The sequence below is a fragment of the Crocodylus siamensis genome, chromosome 4 (assembly GCF_052110815.1).
Source record: "Crocodylus siamensis isolate JL-2025a chromosome 4, ASM5211081v1, whole genome shotgun sequence".
Lineage (NCBI taxonomy): Eukaryota > Metazoa > Chordata > Crocodylia > Crocodylidae > Crocodylus > Crocodylus siamensis.
Genome location: NC_143398.1, coordinates 200,129,608 through 200,156,412, shown reverse-complemented (window position 1 = coordinate 200,156,412; position 26,805 = coordinate 200,129,608). Strand labels below are relative to the sequence as shown.

The window sequence follows — 26,805 nt, the reverse complement described above, 5'->3', positions numbered from 1 at the left end:
AACTAAGCCTTTCCAGAAATCTCACCATAACTGAGAGATGGAAGGACACAGCATTTTCTACCCCAGGGCGATCTTAATGTATCTTGTACTGTTTCAGGGTGTGCTGTGAAATTAACAAGCTGGACCCACAATTGAGGATGCGTCTCAGACGAGTTCTGTGGTTTCCCTATGGAATGTTTCTATTCCTGACATTTGCAAGGCAACCATCTGGAGCTCCATGCACATGTTTATCAAGTATTATGCCATCCTGGAAACTTCCAGAGTAGGGGTTGCATTTGTCAGAGTCCACCAGTTATTGTTTACAAAACACTCTAAGATCCACTTTACTGGGGACTGAGCATTGCATGTATGGACAGGCACTTGAAGGAGAAAGAGAAGTTACTTACTAGTAACTGGAATTCATTGAGATGTGTTGTCCATATATACATTCCACATCCTGATTTCCTTCCCCTTTTCCTCCGAGTCCTTGAAAGTCTGGGATTCTGTAGTTGAGAGGAAATTGTGGAGTAGGAAACATGCTCTGTCCTTTGTCTGGAGCATGGAATATGAGAAGAGGCAGGATTCATTCATACTATCCTGAGTACTGTTTGGGATAGCACATCTCAAAGAACTCCAGTTATTGGTAAGTAGGCTTTTTTCCTTATTGTAGAATTGTTATTACTAGTGCTAATGTAAGAGTAATGAAAAATGGTGTAATTTCCAATTTCACATTGAATTTGCAAGCGAAAATATTTTTTCATTCACATGTTGGAAAAAAGCAGACCTAGAGGTCACTGGGAAGGAAGGAATACTGAATTGTCTAATATCCTCTTTTGGCAGTCACTCTTTAGACTATAAGTGTGTTTTGATAATTTTATTTTGAAATGTTCTTTTTCAGTTAATTATTTAAAAACGAAAGATGTTTTTCACAGGAGACATTACTTTGTTATATTGTCTTGTATTATTTGTTAAATTAATTTATTATATTTGTTATATTTTCATCTGCAACTTCCTATCTCTTGTAGTAGTATGTAGTCTATAGTGTATCTTTTACATGCATTTTGACATGCAAACAATGGATTCAGTGGGGAATAAGCTAATAATCTTTCTTAAACACTTTATGGAATTTATAAAAGTTAAATTTAATCTGTAAAATCATTAAAACTCTCAACTGCTGCCTGTCTCAGCTGGCGTTCAAAATCTACTGAAACAATGTTTTTCCATTAGTAGGGGCTTAGAGACATTTAGGCTCATGCATATATTTACATATGCATGTATTTACATATGCAACATTGAAGTGCATGTGCATAGGTAGTGTAAGAACTCTAGTCAGTTTAAAGGAACCTCTTCCCAGGTGTCTCAGGGCACTAAGGTGTCTGCTCCTATAAGAGCAGAAACTGCCTGGGGAGAGGGTCCTAAGAGCCAGGCAGAAGTCCACAGGTGCATGTTACTGTGGCAAGAGGCTGAGTAAATTGGCCTGCACCTGTACCCAGTCAGCTGACCAGGAGAGGCAGGGCCCTGGGCAAATATAAACCCTAGGGCTGGGAGTAGGAGGGGAGTTCTCTGCCAGCAGCTGAGGGGGAAGGAGCTCTCAAAGAACAAGCTCATGAAAGAGGCTCGGCAGCTTGTCCTACCCTGGGTAGGATTAAGGGGCTCCAGAAGCTCACCTGAGACTCTGGCTTATAAGGCACTTAGTGCTGGGAGAAACTTGATGTTTTAAAGGGACAGAGCACACCCGGAGCCGCTTTTATTATGTTATAGCCCAGGGCCTCAGAGTTTAGTTGCTGTTTTGACCAGTGGATTGGGCTGAGGATACTGGGGAAGGAGGAGGCCTCACTGGGGGGGGCACATGACAGTGTGGAGACCCCAGAGCCAGAGACAGGGCTGCGGAGAGCCCACCGAGGACAAGGGGATGAGTCCAGAAGAGATGACATCAATACCATCTGTGAGGCTTGGGGCATAGTAAAGGGGCAGTTTGGAGCCACACATCTAGCCCATAAGACTGGGGGTGTTCTGTGAATCTTCCATTTTGAAGTGGGATGTCAAGGGGTCTCTGAACCCACAGGGTTCAGAGAGGTCGAGCAAGACTGTGTCCAGACAATAAGATCAAGGGCAGCCTCCCTATACTAAAAGTACCAGCAAGACGTGGCGGGCAAGAAAGAGGGTGCCTGTTGGGCAAGATTGACACGGTCAAGGAGCCCAAGGGCCATCCCTGGGGACCCCATCCCGTGACACCAGGATTAGCAGATATTTAAATTTGACTAGCCTGTACATGCCTCAAAAGAGAGAGTGCTTCTTCAATGGATTTGCACAATTACTGTCTGGTTCAGTGAATCTCTTCCTTGTTCATGGTTAAACAATCACAAGTCCCACCAGTGCCACCAGAGGCACGTATGTGGGGGGAGATAATGCTTGTGGCAGCCAGGGGCTTAACATGGATGTGTGTTGGTACAGCCTCTAATGTAGCTGCTACTGCTAACCCGTGTAATTAATGCTGCCGATTCCCGTGGCCACCGGCAATGGGAAACGGTAAATTCAATGGCAACTGCACTTGGTGCTGTGTCAGCACCTCCTCCCACAGCAGCCTGAGACTGAGTGGGGGATGCACACCTCACAGGGATGATTCCTGACCCGACTCCACCATTCTGGCTTCAGGAGAAGACAGTAGGCTAGATGACCCACCTGGGTGTGTTTGACCCCCTGCCTTAAAAGATGTCTCACGCATTATGAAACCAATGTTTTCTGCATTGATATTTTTGATCAGTGCCATAAAGTACTAGCAATAGAAAAGGAACATCTTAGGATCAGCTTATCCCCTTCAGGAATGCATCTGCATGTGTAACTGAGTGCAGGCGCCCTAAACAACAACTGGTCAGAACAGGAAATGAAGGGGAATGCTGTGCCTTCTTGAATGGGGGGGAGAGCAGAGGAGGGAAGCTGGGATAGAAAAGGAGAATACATAAGCAAAATTTTATTTCCTAATTATCTGAGTTGCAATTTAGTCAGGGCTGCATGAGTTAACAGCTTGGCTCTTGCCAAAAGTGTCATATCCAGAAATGTGCTGGGTCTTTGATTTATGTCTCTATTAAAAGATGGTACATCTACTAGTGTAACCACAAACTGCACTGAAGCAATGGTTTAACTCTGAATCACAAGGGGAGAATCAATATAGTCCAATTTGCAGGAAGATTCCAATTTCCAACAGCTGCCTTGAACTGGCTTGATGCTAAAACTCTTAAAGTTATTTTCTCTATAGGACACTCTGTAGTAGCCCTTTAAGTGTATTAACTCTCGCAGCAGAAATATCATTCTGTAGTTTGTTTGGCTTGTTAAACAATAAAGTCATGCTTTACATTTCCTTCATTTATTTTATCTGGGTTTTCGAAAGAGTGGCCCAAGATCAGATATTTTCTGCCTGCTGCTGTAGTCCATCAAATATAAAATATCATTTTTGAACCCAGAATATATTAATTTTAGGTGATTTTGTTTTGGTATGAAATGACTAAGAGTTAATTTTTATCATTAGATGATTATTGTATTTACCAATCTTGAGTTGAATTTGTTGCTGACATAAGTGAGAACACCAGTATGCATTCAGTGGAGTTTCCCCCATTTATGGAAGCAGAGTGGGTCCTTTTATATTCAAGACCTACATTTTGGGTCACAGTTGTCATAAAGTTTTGAGACTGACAAAACTAAAGTTCAAAATCAAGAGTCTTGGTATTGGAAAGAGAAGTAACATTTAGAAATATATGTAATTAGATGTACGAAGGTGTAATGACTGCATGTGCAAAATTTTTAATAAAGACATATGAAGAAATGCAAATGTTTAATGAAGGAAAATTTTTTGTAAAAGGACAAAAGGGAGATTTTAAAGCTCACACAGGAACAATTAGCATTGTATTTAATACAATTTGCATTCAAGGATGTCAGTAGGAAACATGTATGAATGAATTATGACTATTTAGTAAGGTTTCAGTAGTGACTTTCTATTTCTTTATTCTGTAGTACAAATCTAGAGACTCATAAGAAAAAAGAATAAAATATAGGAGAAGAAATTAGAAGAGCTGGATGTTAGGTTGAAAAAAACTTTTCTTCTCAATCTCCCTTTTTTTTCCCGCAATACTGTATTTTGATTCTAAAAAGGAAGCAGAGCTTATCTGCACAAAGGAATTTACATTAAAGTAAGATGCATCACTGTAATAGTTTCCGTCTAAGTGTTACGTGAAAATGGCTCCAAATGAACACCTGACTTTTATTTCACTATGAGTCAGTTTTTCCATCTTGGCAGTAAGGTTGAGTTTCCACATTATGGTCCTTTCTGTTGTTCTTGTGTCCCATGTGTTACAGCAGGGGTATTAAACGGCCATTCTATCTGGCCCATTGGGCTACCGGTAGTTGGAGATGGGGCTGGAAGGTGTGGTTTGTCATAGAACTGGTGGGTCATGAACATGGACTTTGATGGTAGGGGATGAGCAAAGGCTGTGCAGATTGAGCTAGAGTCGGCCACAGGAAAAGTGACACCCTGGGAGAACGTATATTTTGGCATCCCCCCCACCATCCAAATCAGCGGCCATGCTTCAGGCAGAGACGGGCGCGGGGTGTAGTCCAGAGGGGAGGCATAGTGGCATGGTGTACCAGTCAGGCAGGCACTGCTGCTACTGTGTGGGAGCAAGGGGCCAGATTAGAACAGGTACCATACCCCCGCATGTGCCTGGTATGGCTCCTCCTGAGCAGCTTCTTGTGTGTGGTGCCCTCTGACCATGGTCACTCATGTCATCCACCCCTCAGGCTGATACCATATAGAGCCCTTGCTCAGCCCATGGCTGGTGGATACTTGCTGCCATCCCCAGACCTCTGCTGCCACTACTTGCCACCCACACTGCTGCCGCTAACCCTGTAAATCTGTCCCCAGGCTTGGGGTGAGTTTGACACCCGTGCATTAGAGGATTCTGCATGGTGGGACCTGTACCATATAGTGGCTGAAATCTCTGTGCTCATCTTCCCAGGATCAGATTCTAAAATCCTGTTCTTCCTTTCTCATTGTCCCTTGATGCATTTCTTTTGGGTAGCTGGCACTATTTTAAACACCCAGAGGGCACTGATAGATGTGCGGCCCCTGCTCTAACTCATAAGCGCCATGAGTTAGAGCATTCCAGCCCCCACCCCGACCCAACAGATGTTTGCTGTTGGATCAAGGGGAGAGGGGAGTTGAGCCTGTCTGCAGAAGCCTAGGGATGCTGCCTGCCTGCAGCAGAGGAGTCACCCCTCTCCCCCAGCCCTGTTACTGAACATTTTGCCAGTGTTTTTCAAAGCTCCAGCAGTAGTAGTTACAGCTACAGGTTCCCTTTTCCCTGCATCGGGAACTAGAGAACATATGTGAGGATGAGGAGAGTGAGATGCTACTTCAGAAAGTACTTTTCTGCCAGCTTGTGGAAAGTCCACTTTTTTTCTGTTTTTCCATGGGAAACAGAAGTCCCATATCCCTAATGATCACTGGGGCAGTTGCATGATTACAGTGAAGAGAGATCTTTGAGACACCTAAAAGGTAGGTGGTAGAAAGTAAGTGGAAAGCCAGAGGTGGCCAAGCAGTATTTGCTTGAATTATACCTGTTCTACCCACATCAGCAAAAACAAAGGGGAGTGCTTTGCTGAGAGCTGTAAGGTGAAGGTTCAGATACTTTCCAGACAGTCTGAGCACCTTACAATTCTCCCCTTCCAAGTGACATGTAACCAAGGGTGCCTTGTATATCTATTTTGAAAAATGGTCCTAAACAATTTCGTATGCTGCTTGTTGGTGTGTAGCTGTGGGATGTTAGTTTTGCATGCCCTGTATGTCTTCATGAGTTAAATATAAAGCATGTCAGTCATCTCTGTTGAGGCATCTGTGTGACGAATTAGTGGGTCTGCCTTGTAGGGTATCATTGTCTATGTGTTTAATGCAATATGAGTATTAAATTGTGCACAATTATCTCTAGGTATATGGTGTATGTGCACACTTGCGCTGACAGACCTATGTGGGCTCATTGTCTATGGGTATATCCATACCACATCTCCAGTATGTCCTGGTAGAGCCCTTTCTGGGTGCTCACCCATTCTCACTTGCATGTGGAAAAGCCAAAAATGTGATAATGATTCTGTGAGGGTGCCCCCAGCACCCAGTCTCAAGACCTTGGTCTCTGGCATGTTTGACAGTGGCTGCTGAGGATATCCCCAGAATGGCTTTATTACTTTACCTCCAATTCAGCCTCCAGTCCATACATCACAGGCATAGTATAGACATGCCATATATGCAGTACTGTGTGCTCTACAGAAAACAGTTGCTTCACTAATGAGAGAAAATAAAACTTCCCTTAAAGGTAAATCGTTCTTCATGGATAAAAAAATCCAGACTAAAAACATGTTCAGTTGTATAAGTAGAAGTGGTGGGGTTCAGGGAGAAAATTCAAGTCTAATTTAAGAGTTCAGACAGAAAGACTCTTAAACACTTTTTTCTTTGTGTATGCTCAGGAGATTTGGAGGCTGAAGTGTTAGCATAACCAAATGTGAGGCTTCAAAGGATCTGGGTTCTCATAGGAAGTTGTTTTTGCTGTCAGACAAAGTAGCTGTGCCTGAGTGTCATGCTGGCAAACGCTTGCTCTTGTGCGTGCCTTTTTTCATCGCTGTAGCACCAGGGCCATGTGGCTGCTGGGTATGATGGAGAGTGCCAAGAGTAAAGCAGTTGGGAGACAAATAGTGGCTCTGAAACTTGGTCTTCAAGAGGAACATCTGTTCATCATGTCCCTCAGCTCCTGCTACCGCTTCTCAGTGTCAATTTGTGTTGTCAATGAACAGCCAGGCTCTGCTTGTTCATTGGGATTCTCTTTTCTGCCAGCTCATGGGGGCAGATTAAGCCCCTTCTGCCAGCTCCTTAGTATGCCCTCAGCATGTTTTCTTGGCTTCTCTGTCCTTCTCTTTTTTGTGCCTCGGGAATGCCCAAATTCCTAAGAAGCTCTTGGTGCTTTGTGGAGGCATTCATAAAGCTCCCCAAATATCTCCTCCTTTTCTTCAGAAACAGAATTTGGGCAGTCCAGCCCCTTGGGGGTCTGGATGTTGTAGGTGCTGACCTTATAAACAGAGACAGGTAACAAGTAGTTAATGTTCAAAGAGAGGGTTTTGTTTTTTTTAATTAAACCTATGGGATAAGGTGCAAATACTCCTTGCTTTTGTGTTACTTTTTTGTTGGAATTCCCAACTGAATTTTCATTGAGAAGTTTTCTGTGCATTACCATAGTATTTCTAAGTACATGAGCAGGATGACAGTGCATATTGCATGAGCCCGTGGACTGATTACTCCACATATTGTAAATACTTAACAAAAATTTCATTTTTATTTTAAAGGTTATGGGAAAAACTTACAGGTTTATGTTTGCAAGAAAACCAATTAATGCTCAAATTATGTATAGAGATGGCCGGGGTTATTTTCTCCAGTGATAAGAGTTCTACTTGAAGAAAGGTTTGTTTTATATAGTTGGATTGGAGATTATCAAACTGTAACCATTAGGGCTGTACAAAGCTTCGAGTGGTAATTCGATTCAGAGGAGATTCGGCCCAATTTGGTGTCCAAATCTCCAAATCCAAATCGAATCAGGGGTCCAATTTAAATGTCCAAATCGATTCAAAGCTCTCTGAATCTTCAGAGAAGATATCTAGAGCTTTGATCTGGGCAGTCCCCGGTGGCCGCAGCAGGCAGCTGCAGCTGACTCCAAGCTGGTAAGTACTAGGGACTGGAGGAAGGGGGAGGGGACCATGGGGGAGACCCCTGCTAGCTTGCCTCCATGTCTTATTTTGTCTGCCCCAGCTCCCAGTACTTTAAAAAAAAAAAAAAAAAAGCCCTGGAGCTCACCAGGTGCTTCTGGGGGGGGAGAGCAATCCCCACTGCCCTCACTGCCCCATGCTGTGTTGGGGCCTCTGCACGAGTTCCCCAGCCCCACCATGGATGCCCCACCTGGGCCAGCTCCAGCCCTTTAAGAAAAAAAAAAAAAAGCTGAGAAAAGCCCCGGGACTTGGCTCCTGCAGTGGCCTGAGGGCTTCTGGGGCCCTCCATGGGGCTGTGGGGGGCAGCAGGGATCGCCCCCCTCCCCCTCCTGCCCTGCTGGCAGGAATGGTGAGTTCGGGGGGTTTTCTTAGGTTTTTTTTTTTCTTAAAGGACCCTAGCTGGCCCAGGCAGGGCACCTGTGGGGGGGCTGAGGGAGCATGGGGGTGGTTGGGGGGTCATACAGAGCCCCCCATGCAGCATGGGGCAGTGCAGGGAAGCTAGGATCGCCCCCTACCCGGCAGTACCCACTGATTCGGGGCTTTTTTTTAACAAGAGCCAGGAGGTGGGGCGGGCACGGCAGCCATTGCCAGCTGGGAGAGCAGGCCAGGGATGGGCCTGGCCTGGCTGTCGGAGATTTGGCAGCATCCAAATCTCCAAATCAGATTCAGCCAAATTGAATTGGGACAGTGATTCGAATCACCAAATCGAATCACTGTACCCCAAATCAACCAAATCTGAAGTGAATACTAGCAGCTTCACACAGGCCTAGTAACCATGGTGCCAGCAGTTTAACACAACTCTAGTTATGTGTGTTCTGTACTGCAGTGCTCTATACTGCATGCAAGAGGAGAAACATACCACCCGTGTCCTCCCTTCCAAATGTTAGATCATCAAAGGTTCTATTCAAGATCAAAGTTACACTCTTTTTTTAATACAGTATTAAATCATTATGGTACCGGGATACTTACTGCTTTGTTTCAGTAGGAGAATTAGGAAACAGACTATTTCATTTACAAAGAAAACCTTTCCAAAATGTATATTTTTGCATGCACCCAACATGCATACATACTAGCCACAATAGTGTGCTTATGCACATTATATGTATGCCAGCCACAACCAGTTTACATTCATTGTGGCATACTTTTGCAAATTTGGGCCTTAGTTTCTTTTTTATATAATCATGGGATGAGGGTTCTGCTAATTAATTGGGGCGGGGGCTCTTTTCTCCCAGCTTCTGTGTAAGGTTGACCCCCTTCTCTGCCAGCTCCTTAGTACCGCCTCATAATTTCCATTACTGAAATATTGCATGTAATGTGCAACACTATCTCAGTAATATTTTTTTCTTTTCCCCAGTGCATTCTCTTTTGAAGTCTGCCTTTAACAGCATAGCTATAGAGAAGGAGAAGCTTAAACAGATTGTTTCAGAACAGGATGTTACAGGCCACAATGCACAAATAGCACATCTCCGACAGTCACTTTCTCAGGTATGCTCTTGCTTTTATTTCAAATGTATGTAGTTCTAAATGCCTTTTATCTTTGTTAAGGTTTTGCCACTTCCAGAGATGGTAGAGAAAATTCCAAATGTTGCAGCCAGTTATTTTTTTCATTATACTTATCCAGTAAAATATAGTGGTGCTGAAGGCTTAACCTGCTTCCCTATTTTGAAATGACTTCTGTTGACAATGTATTAGCATGCAGAAATTGCCTGAATGTGTGCAAATAAAAATTTAGATGCAAAAGCTGAAGTTTAGTTCCCTCTGTACTGTCATTGTGTTTGTCTATGTAAAGCTAAAGTATAAGATTTTATATAAGTACTAGATAAATATTAGAAACAATTAAAGTCATTTTCAGCCTATTCAAAGAGATTTTTCAGTTTTCCTAAATGAATTTAAAACTGATGAGAATACCATTAAGTTGTGTTCTGTTACTCAAGATTTGAACTGCAAAAATTATCATTGACAACATATTTTAAAATGCAGAGATTAGACTTTTTGCAATTCAAGCCCTTCCATAAACAAATATTTAGAAGTGTAATTGTTTGAGTATTACCACCTATTGCATGTATAACTTAAAGGTAGTATTTTCGAAAAAACACTCTATGTTGGCCAACTTCTATTCCTATTAAAGGGAACTTTACATTGGCTTCAGTAGAAGACAACAGTTTGGCCAATACTGATTACAAATCTTGCCTTGAATTCTTCTCAGGTTATTAGGCATTTCACTTGAACAAAGATATCATTCTAAAAGCAGGTTACATTTGGTAATGCAGGGATAGGAAAGCCAGTTCCTTCTGACATAATTTCTCAGGTTGCAAAATAATCCAACACTTTGAATTCATGGTCAGAGAGCCCTAATGATATTTTGGGTAGTCTTTGAAGGACTTTTCTAGCTGTTACCCTTGGTCTGAAGAGAAATGGACTGTCAGGGAACATTAGATCTGTTCGGTTTTTGTTTGTTTGTTTTTTAAGAATGTGTAAATTTAAAAGCAAATAATCTACATAAATTTACATATTATTTCCTAACTATAACAAAGTAATTGTTCTAAATAAAGATAAGAAGACAAGAGAAGGTAGAGAAACTGCTGCTTTTCTTGATCACTGATCTATGTCCAACTCAAACCAATTGCAACTTTTAAAGGGTTTTTTTTAAAATGTGAAATGGATTGATGGCCTGTAATGTTAGTTTAAAGAATATAGACATCTATCTAAAAGTCATAGTCATAAAGGAGTAAACTTGTGGCTGGTATGGGTGGAGAGAACGTGGAAATGAAATTAGATTCCAATCCCTAGTGGTGATCTCTTACATATTACAGGTCATCTCTCAAGTAACTGGCAATTCATGTTGTGGGAAAAGAGGCAGCAGTACACAACATACTGTAACCCTGAGTACAACCCTTCTGTATATCTCTTTTTATAGAATGTGCAATATGTATATGTATGCACAGATATAAACTAGGTTTGGTTAATTCTTAAAAAATGATAACAAATATTAGGCGTCAATTGAATTCCATTGGCATTAGTGTATTCTTTGAATAAGAGTGAATGCACACTCCAAATATATCAGTTTGGTCTGAATAGGGTATACAGATGCACTTGTTAATTTTAATGCTGTTTACTTGGAGATATGCCCCCTTGCATCCTGAAAGTGTGTATATTTGTCTTGTGTTTCCCCTTAATGTAACAGTGTTGGTGATTTTTCTGTTTACAGCTCCATTTCAGGTACTGTTTGTACTTCTATTTTTGTCAGGCAGGAGGTCAGGGCAGTTGTTCTCACTATTGATAGAATAAAAGCCCACCATCGGCTTTTCACTATGACCAAAATTCAGAACAAGCCTTGTTCCCCTTCCTTTCTGGCTCTGCTGTCCCCCACTTCCCTGCTCCTTGCTCCAGAAAACCCATACATAAAAAAATACTCACTTAGGTTGAAAAAGTCAAAGCAAAGTTTTTCTGTCCCCTGAAAAGAAAGAAGCGACTGAGACCCCTTGAAATCCGCTAGAGGCTTGTCTATTGGCAATGTAATTAACATGCAGAGTTCTCTGATACTATCATGGAGGGCAGCAAAACTCATTTCTAAAACAGACAGACACCGCATGCCCAAAAAGTCTTCATTACTTTGAAACCTGGACAATGAATATTTTTTTAAAGTGCTGTTATATGCCAAATTACAAGCCACAGGGAATTTATATAGTTTTTTAAAATGATAATTTCCAGATATTCAACAACAATCTCTTCTATAAAAGGATTCCTTCATATTGGATGCATCTACATGTGCATGTTACCTTGAAGCTGACAAATTAGCTTAATGGTAAAGTGTCACTGTTTACACATGTGCCCATATAAGGACACAGTAAATTAATGAACTCTTCTGTAGGATAGTACTGTCTGGGATAAGAACTATCCTATAGCGGAGTAGTTCTGAGCCCTGAAACACACATGTAGAGGAGAACAGGGCTGACTGGGGCATGAGGATGCTACAGTGTGGGGGCTGCCTGCTGGCTAGCCCCATACTGTAGCACCCTCTTGCCCCCAGCCAGCCCCTCTGCAGCATGTTGAGCCAGGCTGGAGCAGTCCCGGGCTGACAGGCTGACCACTGGGGCCCCCTTCCAGCTGGGGCTGTTCCACCCTGGCTCAAAGTTCTGTGGTCCCAGGGTACATGTATAAACATTGCACCTGGGAGCAATAAACTCCAGCGCTGGAATTTATTGCTACATACTAACCCAGGGGCGGGCAATTATTTCGGGCAAAGGGCCACTTACCAAGTTTTGGCAAGCTGTCAAGGGGTGCATTTCCCTCTCTGGTGTTAGGCAGGGGTTTCTGGTTGTGGGGGGTGGCGCTGGGCAGGACTTGCTGCTGGATCCTGTCACTGGCTTCCCCTGGGTCCTACTGCCCCTGTCTCCTGTCATCTTGACAGGCAGCCAGGAGCCAGTAAATACATATTTTCTAAATTTTTGAGGGGACCCGCAGGCCGGATAGAATGGCCTGGTGGGCCAGATCCAGTCCCTGGGCTGTATATTGCCTACCCCTGTACTAACCACATGTGTAGATACACCCAGTGTCTCCTTCAGACTTTTATGTCAGGATCAGAAATGTCTTGATTTTACACAGTTTAAGGTTAGAGAGGATCATTGGATCATTTAGGTCCCTTGTATCTCTCAGGGTTTTACATTTTAGCTGTATACCCATGTACTGAGCTTCACAACTTTAAGTAGATTTAGGCATTTAAGTTTTCTGGAGACTAAAATGTTACTTGACACAGGCAAGAGAGCAGGAGAGTACTGTATCACCAGTGCCTTTTTAGGGCCCTTGCAGGGAATTGATGAGGTGAGATATGCCACCTGATCTATTCACCATGCTGCAGAGAAAGGTGAAAACCTCCTGCCACCCCAACCTAAGGGTTAGTTATTTTGCAAACCCAAATTATCATTAGCAGTAATCAAAATCTTCAGTTAAAACAATAGAAAGTGTCTTAAATATTAACTTCAGTATTAATTCAGAACAGCATCTAACACATCCCTTTTCCTCTCTGTTTTCCAGACAATATCCTTGCATTCTCTAGTGCTGACTTGAAAAGCATTGTTAATGACCGTTACTCAAATTTGCACCTGGGCTATTCACCACATTTACAAATTTTCAGATATTACAGTCTGAGGCAGCTTGAATAATACAGTTGAAGCATTAAAGAAAACAGTTTCCTTCTGCATATCAGGAATTTCATAGATGATTCTAAAAATTGTAAGAAAAAATACAACAACTAAATAAGAAATAAGCCTTGATGCTTTAAGGTTCCAGATATTGTGGATGTCTGATATTTTTCCCCCTTGAAAACTGCAAATTTCGTGGCAGAAAGCAAGCCTCAAGAGAAAGTAGGGTAGGGAGAAACAGACTGCTTTGAAATTAATGAGAAAAGCATGAAGTTTAAATGCTGACTGTTACATAAAGTGTGTGTGTGTGTGTGTGTGTAAACCTGATATTAATATGCAAGTAAATACAGTTTAGTCAAATAACATTCGGCAGCTTCGACTAATACATGAGTACCCTGCGTATCCTGTTTAGAATTTTTACATGTTTCTCTCTTTCTTCTCTGTGCATTCATCAGATTACTTTTCAGAGGACAGCTAAAATCTAGTTCAGATGGATCTAGAGATGTGGTCTGTCTGCATGGTGCAAAGAAGGACAGTTTAGTATGTGGGTTCTTAGCCTGGGAGCCATAGCAGCTCTGCTCTTATATTGCTAAATAAGAAGGAGGGTTCTGGCTAGATCAGTGAAAAGAAGCCTAGGTACTGGTGGAGGGGAGCTATCCCATAAGATTTTTAGAATCTCTGGTCTAGTGTGAAAGTAATAACCAAAAGAGTAAGGGTAAAAGGCTAGTGATCAGAGAGATGCATGTTCTTTGGAAAGTGGGCATAATTTATCTTATTTGAAAGTCTTGAAGGCTGGCTGGTGATTTTAAAAGAGCTGCAAATTAAGTTAAAATACACTGATTTTTTTTTTAATGAGAATTGTACTTAACATTGCTAACTCCAGTGCTATTCCTATTGACTTCAGTGCAGAAAGAGATTCTTGTTGTCTGTTGACTGTTAATAAGAAAATAGCAGTCATCACTGAATAATGTCAGAGACAGACATGGCCACAGTCGAGTTGAAAGTTTATCTTTCTTGTTGGCCACACTGGTGTTTCAGAAGAATGACTGTAACTTGTTTTGATGCATATCTGAGAAGTCAATTTTGAGGAGTGGGGGGAGACAAAACTGGAATAAAAAAGTGTAGCCTGCTGGGAAAGAAATCAAGAAGTACAGGTAGTAGAGGAAATTATATATTTTATCTGATATTTGAAATGAGAAACAGTAATTGAGACAGATACAAACAGACCAACCTGTACTGTAGAAACTGAGATGAAGCCAGTTCTAGACAAGGAAATAGAATGGGAGAGTAGCAATGAGAGAAGTTATTTGAGGAATGCAGGAATAGGGCTATTTGTAATAAGGTGAGTAGTTTTAAAATAATTATTGAAATAAATGAGCTGGTGGAGATGTCTAAATGTGCGGTTTTGTGGTTGTTTTTTGCTGAATGTGGAATAAGACAGGCACAAATGGAGATTGTTTACTAGAGTTTTAAGAGTGAGGGAATTGGAAAGGCCATAAACAAGGGACATTGTAGGAGACAAAAATGTGCAAAGAGATGTAATATTATACAACAGCTGCTGTTTGTGTTTTGGTAAATCTGCATTCATTGCAAATTGTGAGATAAATGGATCTCTATGTTAAAATATCAAATATTGTTCAGTGCAACACTGTTAAAATTAAAAGCATATATCCCACAGTTCACAAGAGATTTGACATGCTAATTATGAGGAGCTAATATGCTTTAGTTAAGAGATCCTGGAAGTTCTCATTATAAGGAAAACACATTTGTAGGAACTTGTAGAAAATACAGTCCATCATTCATTTGATCCTTTAAAATATATATATCTGTATTTTCCTTTTGTTTTGTTTAGTTATAGCTTAACAAAACTGTTGGAAATAGGAAACAACAAGAGCAACAAATCATATACAACTAGTACTAATGTTGCATCACTCAAATTCCATTGAACCTTTTTTGAAAAAATTGTGCTTACTGAAAAAATTGACCTCCGTTTGGGACACCAGAGAGCAGCTCAGATTCATATACCAGGAACACATCTATGCAGTTAAATTATTGAATCAGACAGCACAGTGCTAACACATCTGTACTGTTCTGGACATTCTAACACATCTGTACTGTTCTGCTGGACAAAGCAGTCTGTTTGTTGTTTCCCAAGCTAAATGTAGTGTAGTCTCATTGATGCTGTGCTCTGCTTGTAGCTCCATCTCTTAGGAGGGATAATTAACTAATTATCTCCCTTCATGTCAGTGTAAGGCTGTCTTACTACCAATTCACGGTTAGTGTGTGTGGAGCATAATGTTTTGGCATTGCACCACCTGAGACAGTAAGTTAATGATTCGACATCCCACATGAGCTGAGATGAAACAAAAGGAATAATAGCACCCCTTTGCCCCACTCATGTTTCACAGCTAAGCTTACTTTTGTTTCCTCCTGCTCTCCCCTCTTCCATAGCCCCTTACTTTGGGAGGATCTTCCTTCACCATATTTGCTGTCTTTTCAATCTGTAAGTTCATCCTAAAAGCACATACCTACTATGAAATTTATAAAACCTAATCCTCATTTAGGAAATGTTAATAAAAGAGATGAGAATGGAAAGGAAACTAAACAAAAAATCATTACAGTACCAAAATTCATAGTTTCATAGTAGCTAGGGTCAGGAGGGACCTGAACAGATCATCTAGCCTGACCCCCTGCCACAGGCAGGAATGAATGCTGGGTTCACAAGACCCCAGACAGGTGATCGTCCAACCTCCTCTTGAATTTGCCCAAAGTAGGGGCGAGGACCACTTCCCTGGGAAGTTGGTTCCAGATTTTGGCCACCCTGACTGTAAAATATTGCCAACCTAAACTTATTCTCCATCAGCTTATTACCATGGTTCTTTGTCACCCCAGGAGGTGCTGGGGAGAAAAGGGCTCTGCCTATTTGCTGTTGATCTCCCCTGATGAGTTGCATGTTTCCTGTTGGATCTCATCCTGCTACTCTTTGCATGTGAATCCAGCTCAGGTTTAGGCAGCTTAGTTTATGCCACCTAAATCTGAGTCAGGATCTCCATGTGTAAGTGTTTGAAGGAAGAGGCACACAGCTGGAGGCAAGTGGGAGGGGAAGTGCTGGTGGGTTTGGGGAGGGTTACAGTCATATCTGGGCAGGGGTGCCCAATCAGAGGGGAAAATAGTCTGGTCAGGGTCCTTGGGGGAGATGGGGAGTAGTAAAATAAGCGTAACCCCAAGGCTGTGGAGAGTGGCTGGTCTTTTCCACCCCTGGGTTTTGCTGGGGATGTGTGCACACATTCATTATGTTAGGTTAACTCACTTTAGCTCAGGGTAACCCACACTGATCTAAAGTTAGCTGTTATCTGACAGGAATCAACTTTAAATATGGCACTTCATTTTTTGGGTGACTTAAGCCTCATGAATGCTTGCATACGGAGGCATTTAGGATCACTCTAAGCTTGGTTAGGGCAATTTAAATGTAATGTTTGTATGCACTCTTTGGGTGCATCCAGACATGCATGGACGCTTAGTTCCCTGGGGACAAGTAGTGGCAGTGCATGTTGTACCACCACTACTTGTCCCTGGGGAATGCCCGTGCCATGTGCACTTTGACATACGGCAAGTTACCCTGGGAGCAGTAGGGGAGGCTGGGACCAGCACTGTGCTAGCCCCAGGAGCCTTACCTGGGGTCCTGGGGGCCTCACGGAGCTGCAGCTGCAGCAGTCCTGCTGGGTAGAGCCTGGCTGGCAGCCACAGTACAGCTCTGGGCAGCTCGGCTCTGCTTTTCAGCCACACATGCTGCGCAAGCATGCGCTGCTTTGGTATTTTTTTCCACAGAAAAAAAACAGGAGCAGCCTATGCTTAGACAGTGCGCCCCTGCAGAACACCATACTATGCAGTATGTGGCACTGCAAACATGTTTGTGGCGCCACATACTGCACAACTGTGCTCATCTGGACACACCCTTTGTCTACTTACTGGGCACATCTATACATGCCTCTGGCTGCACATTTGATGCTGCGCAGTCATTTAGTACTTGATTTAGTACCCACCGGTACTGTGCAGTCGCAGCAGTGCACAGTTATTTTTAGATGCTGTGTCATGATTTGTGCTTACTGTCACTATGTCACCATAGTAATAGGCTGTGTCACTGTAGCTCATCACTATGGCTACATATCATCTCGTGTAGACGCGGTCACTGTCTATTTAGACTGTAATCCATCCCCGTGGAGCGAGAGTCTGTCTATACGTATTTCAGTAAAGCACTTTGCTCACCTTGTCTTCTTCTGTGTGTGTTTTGCAACTGTGACTTACCGTGCACAAATTGAAAATGTTATCACAACACAACATTTCTGTCTTTTTGCTTGAGAGTTCACTGTTCCCTTTGGCTGACTCTTCAGAGTGGTGGTTCAATACGTGCCTCAGATGCAATATAAACATTACCTCTTTTGGCATTTGGAGATTTTGTTGTAGTAGTGTGATTCAGTTTCATTCTTCCATACTGCATTCACTTCCTTTTTCCAAAATGTGCAGTCTACTGACATGTCTATCAAATGCTTTGAACTAGGCAAATGCTAGAAAGGGCACAATATTACGGTTTTTTTAATGAAAAAAGAATCATGGTTCAAACAAACAAAAATAAAGTAAAAATTGGTTTGAATGCATCTACAAGTAGATTGTTTTATAAAAATACAGCTAAGGAGATACTGTAATTCATTAGGAAATCTCTGGAAAAGATATAGCTCAGACGCTTTGTGCTTGCTTTGTTTTATGCCTGCTTTTTAATTTGAAATTAAATGTCCAATTTTTATTTTAAGGCTCTCAACCAGAATGCTGAACTAAGGAGTCGCTTGAACAGAATACATTCAGAGTCTGTTATTTGTGATCAGGTTGTCAGTGTAAATATTATCCCTAGTCCTGATGAGGTAAGATTTTGGCCTTTCATGGATTTAGAGTACAATCAAACCTTGCTAATTCTCACTAGTAACTGAGAGACCCTTTGCAAATTATTAAATCTTGAAAATAGACAAGTAAGTGAAAAGCACATGACTACATGAAAAGTATGGAGTATATATTCTACAGTATCACTCACTAGTGAGGTCAGTGAAGTTTTACCAATGTTAGATCTCACTGGAGAGCTCTGCTCTTGAATCTCTGCAGAGAAACAGGAAAAGACCACAGATTTTAAATATGAATTATTGGGTGAGTGGATTATTGAAGTGGGAATTGTGAGGTTCTATTGTATTCGTATATAACCAGACAAGTAGCTGAAAACTACTGTATCTTGGTTTCTTACAGAAGCAGTAGAAACAGTTTAGTGTATGAGGGCTTATAGTGCCTGGTATTTACTACTGAGTGGCCCCATTGAAGTCAGGAGGATCATTTTACGAAGGCTAGGGGCAGACATTACACACAAACTGATTTAAGTGGTAGGATACTGGTTTAAACCTGTAACAGAACATAATTTTGGTGCATATAAATGAGTTTCAAAATGGCTGAAACTGGTTTGAGATAAACCTGCTTGAATGTGGTACCAGACTTAACTGATTAAGCTCAAACCAGTTTATGCAGCTTCTGTCCCAGACTCCTTCCTGGTTTAAGTTAAACCAGAGCCCCCAGCATGCTCTCTGGGCTGTGCCCTCTGCTGCAGTGGAACAGGGCTGGTCCCATCTCTCTGCTCTCCAGTCACAGCAGGGACAGGCAGGGGTGGGAGCCTGGCCAGACACTGGCCCTGGGAGGGAGCAGGGAAGAGGTTCATTTCCCCCCTCCCTCCCCTGTCCCACCAACACGGACCTGTGCTTCTCCGCTGGCTGCGCCAGCAGTGGGGGTGTGGCCAGCCCTGGCAGTGGTCTGGAGTGAACTGGCCAGGGTGGGGGTTTAATTCCCCCATCCCTGTCCCATGGACCCAAGCTGAGGTCCATCTGGCACTCCACATTCACTGCTGCAGCCACAGGGCCATGGCCAGACGCCTGCCAGCATGGCCCCCTGGGGGGTGGGTAGGGAGGAAGGTTATTCCTCCTTCTGCCCCTGGGAGACCATAACGGGGTCTGTCTGCCCCAACTGCCGCCGCTGCTCGTTCCCTGCATGGGGCAAGAGATGGGATGAGCCTCTTCCTGCTGCCTCTGCCAGGCGCTGAAGGGAGAAATAACTCCTCTCCCTCCCCCTCGCCTAAGGGGCTGTGCTGACCAGGTTCTGGTCGCACCCCTGCCCTACCGCTGCAGTGGCGAGGGGGCAGGGCCCTGACAGGGGAGCAGCCCCTGCCATGGTGTCCAAGGGAGCATGAGTCTCTTGCTGGTGGGGGGGGCCCACAAGTGGGGGTCTGAGCTGCCACAGACTGTGAGGGGTGAGTGGTGGCACCAGGGCTTGGAGGGGGTCATAGCATCCCAAATTCCCTTAGCACTGCTGCCCTGCCACTCCCCCCACACAGTCCACAGCAGCTTTCCCCACATCACATTATGGCCTCCCCACTGGGAAGAGGCTTGCACTCAGGACAACTTGACAGGGGCTGCTGCCCCCATCATGGTTGCTCCCCCCTCACCACTCCAATGACAGGGCAGGGCTGGCATGGCCCCATAGGCGGGAGGAGAGGGCAGGGAGCTGGGTTTTCCTTCCCTCTGCTCCCAGGGAACCATACTGGGGCCTGCCTGCCCCGACTCCTGCTGCTTGCTGTATGCATCAGGCAAATATCAGAATAAGCCCTCTCTTGCCCCCTCTGCCAGATGCAGGAGGGAACCCCGCTCCCTGCCTGCTCCCCCCACTCAAGGGTTTGTGCCTCCCAGGCTCTGCCCCTGCCCTGCCACTGGAGCAGTGACAGGGGGCAGCAGTCCCTGTCATGGAGTCCCGGAGTGCAAGCCTCTTCCCAGCAGGGGGCTGTAACTTCAAGGCGAGGAAAGCTGCTGCAGACTGTGTGGGGGGGAGTAGCAGTGCTGGTGGGGCGTGGGGGGCTATGGTCCCCTCCGAGCACAGTCTGCAGGAGCTCTGACCCCCGCTTGTGGCCCCTCCACCGGAAAAAGGCTTGTGCTCCCCAGACACCATGGCAGGGGCCATGGTCACTCCCCACTTGCGGCTCCAGTGCCAGGGCGTGGGCGCGACCAGAGTCCAGCTGGCATGGCCCCTGAGGCAGGGAGAGGGGTTATTCCTCCCTCCCTCTGGCATCTGGCGGAGTGGGTTTATCCTGCCACTTGCCCCGCGCAGGGAGTGAGTGGCCACCCGATTGGGCAGAACCCACTGCAGTCCACCACGGGCAGAGGGAGTGGAGGCAGGAATACCCCCCTCCCTGCCCCCTTTGCCTCAGCATGCCATGCTGGCCAGCATTTGGCTGTGCCCCTGCCACTGCAGCAGAGCAGTGAGGGTGGAGTGCCTGGTGGACCCTGGCTCGAGTCCATGGGACATGTATTAATTCAACCCCCACCCTGGCCAGTCCACTTTAGGCTATTGCTGGGCCTGACCACGCCCCCCCAGCACAGCTTCCCTGCAGCTGAGGGCTGCTTTAGCACCCCTGGCGCCTGGCCTGAGTGGCTGCAGGCATGTGCCTGTATTTCTTCGGTCCAGAGGGAACATCTCTTTAGTTGCAACCTGGTTCAATCTAGGTGGGTTAGAGTAACCTTCAAAGACTGAATCAATTCAGGCTCTGGCTTCTTGAATGTCAGTCCCTAGCCAAAGTAAGCATCATAATGGTATTAAGCCTTTGCAAGATTTGATCCTTCCTGCTTCCCTGTCCTCAGTCAACAAAGAGTATTTATATCAATGACAATTCACCTTGGCTTACAAGAAAAGAAGATTTGAATGTAGGTAGATATATGTTATAAATTTATGTTGTCACTGTCCATCACTGCTACAAGTGTATGTATTTCGCCATGTTTTGTATCTGTCATTTCCATTCAGAACTGCTGGTTTTTTGTGTGTCAGCTATTTCAATTAACATGCAATTTGCCTCCTAATTTTTTTCCCAAGAATTAAAAAGGGAGGAAATTTGCTTAACTTTTGCTTGTTGTTTTTGGAAAAATGGAATTTTACAGGAGTTCAGCATGTTGAAAATCTGGAGATGCCATGTGCAGCAGTTTCAAGGCATAATAGTCTGGATTGAACATTTAGCAGAGACTTTTTCTCCTATTATTTTATTTTGTTGGTTATCATTGACATTAGTTATTTCTGCATGCTTTGGTATAAAAGCATCTGATTCTACTGAGTTTGTAAGCTGGGGCCTGCTTACACTGAATTGTAAAAGTTTAAAGCTCTGAATATGAATCCTCCTGATCATGCTATAATATAATCCATACTCTGTGTGCACTTGATAGTTTCTGCCAAAAAAGCCCCCGAAAACAACAGCCATAACAATATACAGAAATGTTAGCGGCTTTACTTCCAACTATTCAGACTTGTTTCAGCAATTCAATGAGCAGGCGGCATTTGTGTCTGCAGAAGGTAGGCTACCCATCTGGAAATATGCTCTGGAGTATTTTTTAATCAAGTTGACTCAGGAACAGAAATAAATATTTAATGTTTCATTTATTTTGATATTTTAGTGCCTGTCTTAGGTTCTGTTATCGTATACTAATTAGAACCAAAAAATCCTAGCTTATTAAAAACCTTAAAACTTTAATGGCTTGTTCATAAAACAGCACTAAAACTAGCTTCTTCTGTGGTGATTAGCCATCAAATGCTGTAAGCCATGAATTTTAATTTGAAGTCAGCTTGTGGGCCCAAATCTGCAAGCTTTTGTCGTGGACACCTTACATGCACTTCTGTAGTTTGTCACATGGGAGAATCTGTAGTCTTTCCAGCCTGGGAAAAGCTCCTTTAAGAGGAAGTTTGATGGCAACTGGTTGTAAAGGAAGCCTTGGCAGCATGGCTTCAAAGGACTACTAGTGCCAGATGATTGGGGAGTAGGGGTTGGGGGCTTTTCTTCAGAGACTGTGTTGGCCACATGTATCTTAATAGATCTCCAAAGAGTTTGGGATAGGACTTCTTATTCATTCCATAGTGAAGCAACACCTTACACTCTCCTTGCCCAGTATGAGTGATTTAAGGCATACATCTTGAATAGTTTTTACATCTATCATGGGTTTTCTGATGATGGATAATAGTCTGTCCCTTATTATACAATTGTTTTGATCGACGTCATAACTAACTCCTTCCCTTTAGCTCTGTTGGCTCCAGTTTTGGCATCAATTATGAATAAGATCTGAAGCATACATAGGGAATAAGCACGTGGAATAAGATGCTTCCGTACTCACTCTTCTGATCATAATTGCACATCAAGTGATTATCACTACAGAAATTAGGCCTTGCTTTGAGAGAATAATAATTAAAAATAACTACTCAATTTTGTAAGGATTTTTTGTTTTGGTATGTATATCAATGCTAGTTTCAGTACTGAGAAAAAATTATATATTGTAAAAAATTTCTCCTTCCCAGGAATCTCTTTATCTGGAGTTCATGGTTGAGACTGGTTTGGAACTGCATAACTGAGTTGTACAAAGGTGTCTCTTCAGATGCAGTATCCAGATTCATGAGTATTTACATTGCTGAAGCTTGCATATAACTACTGCTGAATATGGTTCAAATGAAGGAACGTATTTTTACAGCTGTGTAATTATTCAGATTGTATTTAATTGTGTAATAACGCCAGTCTCTTTTGTTAACTGTACTCGACTATCTAGGGAAATGTTGGCGCAAGTAAAAAGACTTTCTGGTAATTTTTTCTAAACTGTCTCTTTCTGATTTATAGTTCTGTTCAACTAGAAATAACGTCTTATATCCCTGTGTTTATTTTGTTTACAGACCGGTGAACAAATCCATGTCAGTCTCCCATTGAACCAACAAGTTTCCAATGAGAGCAGGCTCTCTATGTCTGAATCTGTCTCTGAATTCTTTGATGCACAGGAAGTACTTATATCAGCAAGCTCTTCAGAAAATGAGGTAGGTCATTGTAGTGGGTCATGTCCTTCTAGTTGGCAATCTTCTGAGACCAAGTAGCAGAAGAGAACAACTGCTAAATGACATTTTCAGCCTAATTAGGAAATGTTTCTATCTGTGGCAGAGAAATTCATGGAGAGCACCATGGAAAGTTTGAATCATTGTGTAGTAAGTAGTACAGTACATTTTGTTGTATGTTCTTATTAGAAAACCACAAAATGAACATGAGCCTGCAATGTGATGCTACGGCTAGTAAAGCGACCAAAACACTAGCTTGCATCCATAGATGCTTCTCAAGGAAATTCCGGGATGTCATTCTCCCCTTGTACTTAGCCTTGGTGAGGCCACAGCTAGAGTGCTGAGTCCAGTTTTGGGCTCCACAATTCAAAAAGGTTGTGGAGAAACTTGAGAGAATCCAGAGAAGAGCCACACGCATGATCAGAGGTCAGGAAAACAGATCTTACGATGACAGGCTGAGAGCCATGGGGCTCTTTAGCCTGGAAAAGCACAGGCTCAGGGGTGATCTGATGGCCATCTATAAGTTTATCGGGGTGACCACCAGGGTCTAGGGGAACGTTTGTTCACCAGAGCGCCCCAAGAGACGACGAGATCGAATGGTCATAAACTGCTGTAAGACTGTTTCAGGCTGGACATAAGGAAGAATTTCTTTACTGTCCAAGCCCCCAAGGTTTGGAACAGCCTGCCATTGGAGTAAATTGGATGCTTATCTTGCTGGGATCCTATGACCCCAGCTTACTTCCTGCCCTTTGGGCGGGGGGCTGGACTTGATGATCTTCCGAGGTCCCTTCCAGCCCTAATGTCTATGAAATCTATGAAACTGAATCTTAAGGAAAAGATCGTTGATTTAAGATGATAACTCATTTGGGGGAAAAGTCTGACCTGGGCACTCATTTGAGCTCCAAATTTAAGCAGTTAAGTACAGTTAAGAATAATGCTACAATCTCCAACTCCAGTTTTTCATTTGCTTGAACAAGACTTTGACATTGAATTCTGTGGGTTTGCAATGCAGAATTCACTACCTCTTGTATAAGTGACATGTGGAACTTATTATGTGTGTCTTTTGTTTGTGCTATCCAGTTTTTCTGTAATTTTTCTTGTCTTCTTGAATAATCATGTGTTGCTAATTGCACCCTTCTGTAAGTGCCCTTGCAGAACTTGTAATTGAAACACTTAACTTTCTAAATAACGTGTTAGTGACCTCCTCAGCACTACAGTTGCATTCACGTTGATGAAGACCATCAATATCCTTTTCTATCAAGTCCTTCTTTCAGGCAAATTCCCTGAGGTGCATGCTTCCATAGCTGCTACCTTGAACCCAAAATTAATAATGTGAATCAATTTAAAACAGATTACAACACCTTCCTTGCAGTAGCTACAGCTCTTGCTCTTGCAGTTCTTCTTGCAGAGCAGCCCTTAGAATCGAGTCTTACATATCCTTTTTTTTAAATGTTAACATTCTCCTGTTGTGTTTGCAGTGCAAACTGCACAGTATTGTGCATGTTCATGAGAGTCAGAAAGTAAAAGTCACTAGAATAAAATAGGCGAGTTCTGTTCCGATGTTAAAACAGAAAACATTACATATATATTAATCTAACATCACCTCTTTGCACCTCTTTCCTGCTAAAAGGACTAGTGTTTACCAATTCAGTGAAGATATAAAAGTAATTTCTAATGCACAAGTATATGCAGGAAGCACAGTAGCCCTGAAACAGCAACTTTGGTGATTTAAAATGAAAGAAAAAATCTTGGATCAAATAATTTACAAATTAGATTAAAGTGTTGATTTTAAAGTTCTTGTGATCATCCACATGTTGTTAATAATGGGTATTTAAAAAGACAGAAGTAATTCTTTCGTGTTCATTTTTTTCAGTGCACAGAATGTACCAGGGTAAAAAACTCTTAGTAACTGCATGTTACATTGAAAAAAATACACTTTATTCTAATGTCAAAATAAGTGAAAACAAAGCTCCCAAAACACATTTGATTCCATAAGATTGATCATTTCAGGTAACAAAAAAAAAAAAAAAAGGGAGTGAATAAGTTGCTCTTTGCTCTTAAAGTCAACACATTTGGGTTGTGGTGGTTTAACAGGGAAAGCAAATTCCAGACCTTGTAGCTGTGTATCAAAAGTTTTATCTCTTATCAGGGATTCAGATAAGGGTATAAAAAGACATGAAAAATAGCACTGATGTAATAAGCTGTTATGATGTAACTGTTACATCTTCATGATTCTGAGTGCTACAAATGTAACAAAATTGTTACAGCTTTAACTTGGTTTGGTTCAGGTTTAAAGTTACAGTGATTTACCCAGCTTGTATCATGGACCTAAGAGTTTGTTGCATGCTCCCGAGCAGCATCTTTCCATTTTCAAAGTGATTAAAAGGTATGGCTGTCCATACCATAAGAGAAAGTTGTTGTAGAAATTTGAGAGAGAGGCACATACACAAGTGTAAATGAAGTGTATTGGTGTTTTCTCTCTCTTTGCCTGGTTGGCTTGAACTGAATCCCACTGAAGTTAATGAGCTTTTATTGTCTTATCATTTATACATTCTTAAATTACTCATCACTTCAGTATTTTTTGCTCCTTGTTAGTAGTTCATTAAGTAACATGGCTAACATCTGCCATGGATTTCTTCTCTCCATCCTTTCTCTGGGGGAAACTTCAATGGGATTTGACTCAGACCGAGGGTAAAGAGGGAATCTAATCTGGAGTATTAGGTAAGATGAGTTTGAATGGTTTTTGTCTATATTATTTGGAATTCAGGAAAATAAAGTGAATATAACACCTCTTTTTATGCTATTAGAGCTTGTTTCTTTGTACGTGCAAACTGAAATACAGATGGTAGATCTAGTTTTAAATTGGCCAAGCTGGAGATGCTTTCTTTGAATGTTTGGTTTTCTAATTATATTCTTGCCTAACTTGTGTGTTTACCATACACTAGATATTATTTATTTATTTTCTTCCTTAGGCTTCTGATGATGAATCTTACATCAGTGATGTGAGTGATAACATATCTGAGGACAATACCAGTGTTGCTGACAACATATCCCGACAAAGTAAACACTATATTTTGAAAAGACTAATTTTGATGTTGTTTTATATCATGAACCAAATTTACCTAAGGTGTAAGCAAACGCAGCTCAGCTGATAACAGTGCGATTGCATCTGCTTACATCAGTGGTGACTTTGGTCCCATGAATGAATTTTACTATTTTCAAAAGGCAATTTCAATGCTGTAATATACTTTCCCTCCAGTTCTCAATGGTGAGCTGACAGGAGGCGCCTTCAGGAATGGACGACGGACTTGTCTTCCAGCTCCCAGTCCTGATACCAGTAACATCAATCTGTGGAATATTTTAAGAAATAATATTGGTAAAGATCTCTCCAAAGTGTCCATGCCAGTTGAGCTCAATGAACCTCTCAATACTTTGCAACATCTTTGTGAAGAACTAGAATACAGTGAACTCTTGGACAAGGCTGCTGAAACAGATGATCCCTATGAACGCATGGTAAGGAGTTTAGTACAGCACAACTTCACATATGCAAGGGATCAGTTTTTCACTTATTCTTCCCAGGATTACCATGTGGAATCTCACACAGGACTTTGGTGAGACTGTCTCTCCAAGGATTAGAAAGCCAAGAGACTTCAAATAAATCATCTGAGTACTGATGACATTATGGTTCCCAAAGTCCTGCTCTCTCTCCCCCAACTATGCAGTTGGTCCAAATGAAAGATATCACAAAAAGCAAATGAATACATATCCTGGACCATCATGTCTACAGCAACACTCCAACCCAGTTGCACACAAGCAGTATCTGTGCTCTGTGCCTTCCTACTGCAGTCACTACTTCTTAAGAACATACAGAAACTAGGAAGGAGAGAGTAATACTATTGATGGCTTTCTGGCAGACAAGGCTATAGCTGTGAAGTTTTCGATTAACCTGGCATTGGATCTT

The 26,805-nt window shown here is 42.6% G+C and overlaps 1 protein-coding gene across 5 annotated transcripts in view; it reads left to right on the top strand.

Moving 5' to 3' along the window:
* Positions 1 to 26,805, top strand: part of OSBPL6 (oxysterol binding protein like 6) — a 227,190-nt gene that overhangs the window by 177,317 nt on the left and 23,068 nt on the right. For 4 of the 5 annotated variants that reach the window (XM_090045367.1, XM_090045369.1, XM_090045368.1 and 1 more), the window contains 5 exons: positions 9,131 to 9,261; positions 17,726 to 17,833; positions 22,692 to 22,829; positions 25,817 to 25,904; positions 26,104 to 26,357. In XM_090045367.1, the coding sequence (XP_089901493.1) occupies positions 9,131 to 9,261; positions 17,726 to 17,833; positions 22,692 to 22,829; positions 25,817 to 25,904; positions 26,104 to 26,357 (719 nt within the window). The remainder of the gene's footprint in view (positions 1 to 9,130; positions 9,262 to 17,725; positions 17,834 to 22,691; positions 22,830 to 25,816; positions 25,905 to 26,103; positions 26,358 to 26,805) is intronic. The other variant, XM_090045371.1, reaches the window with a different exon arrangement.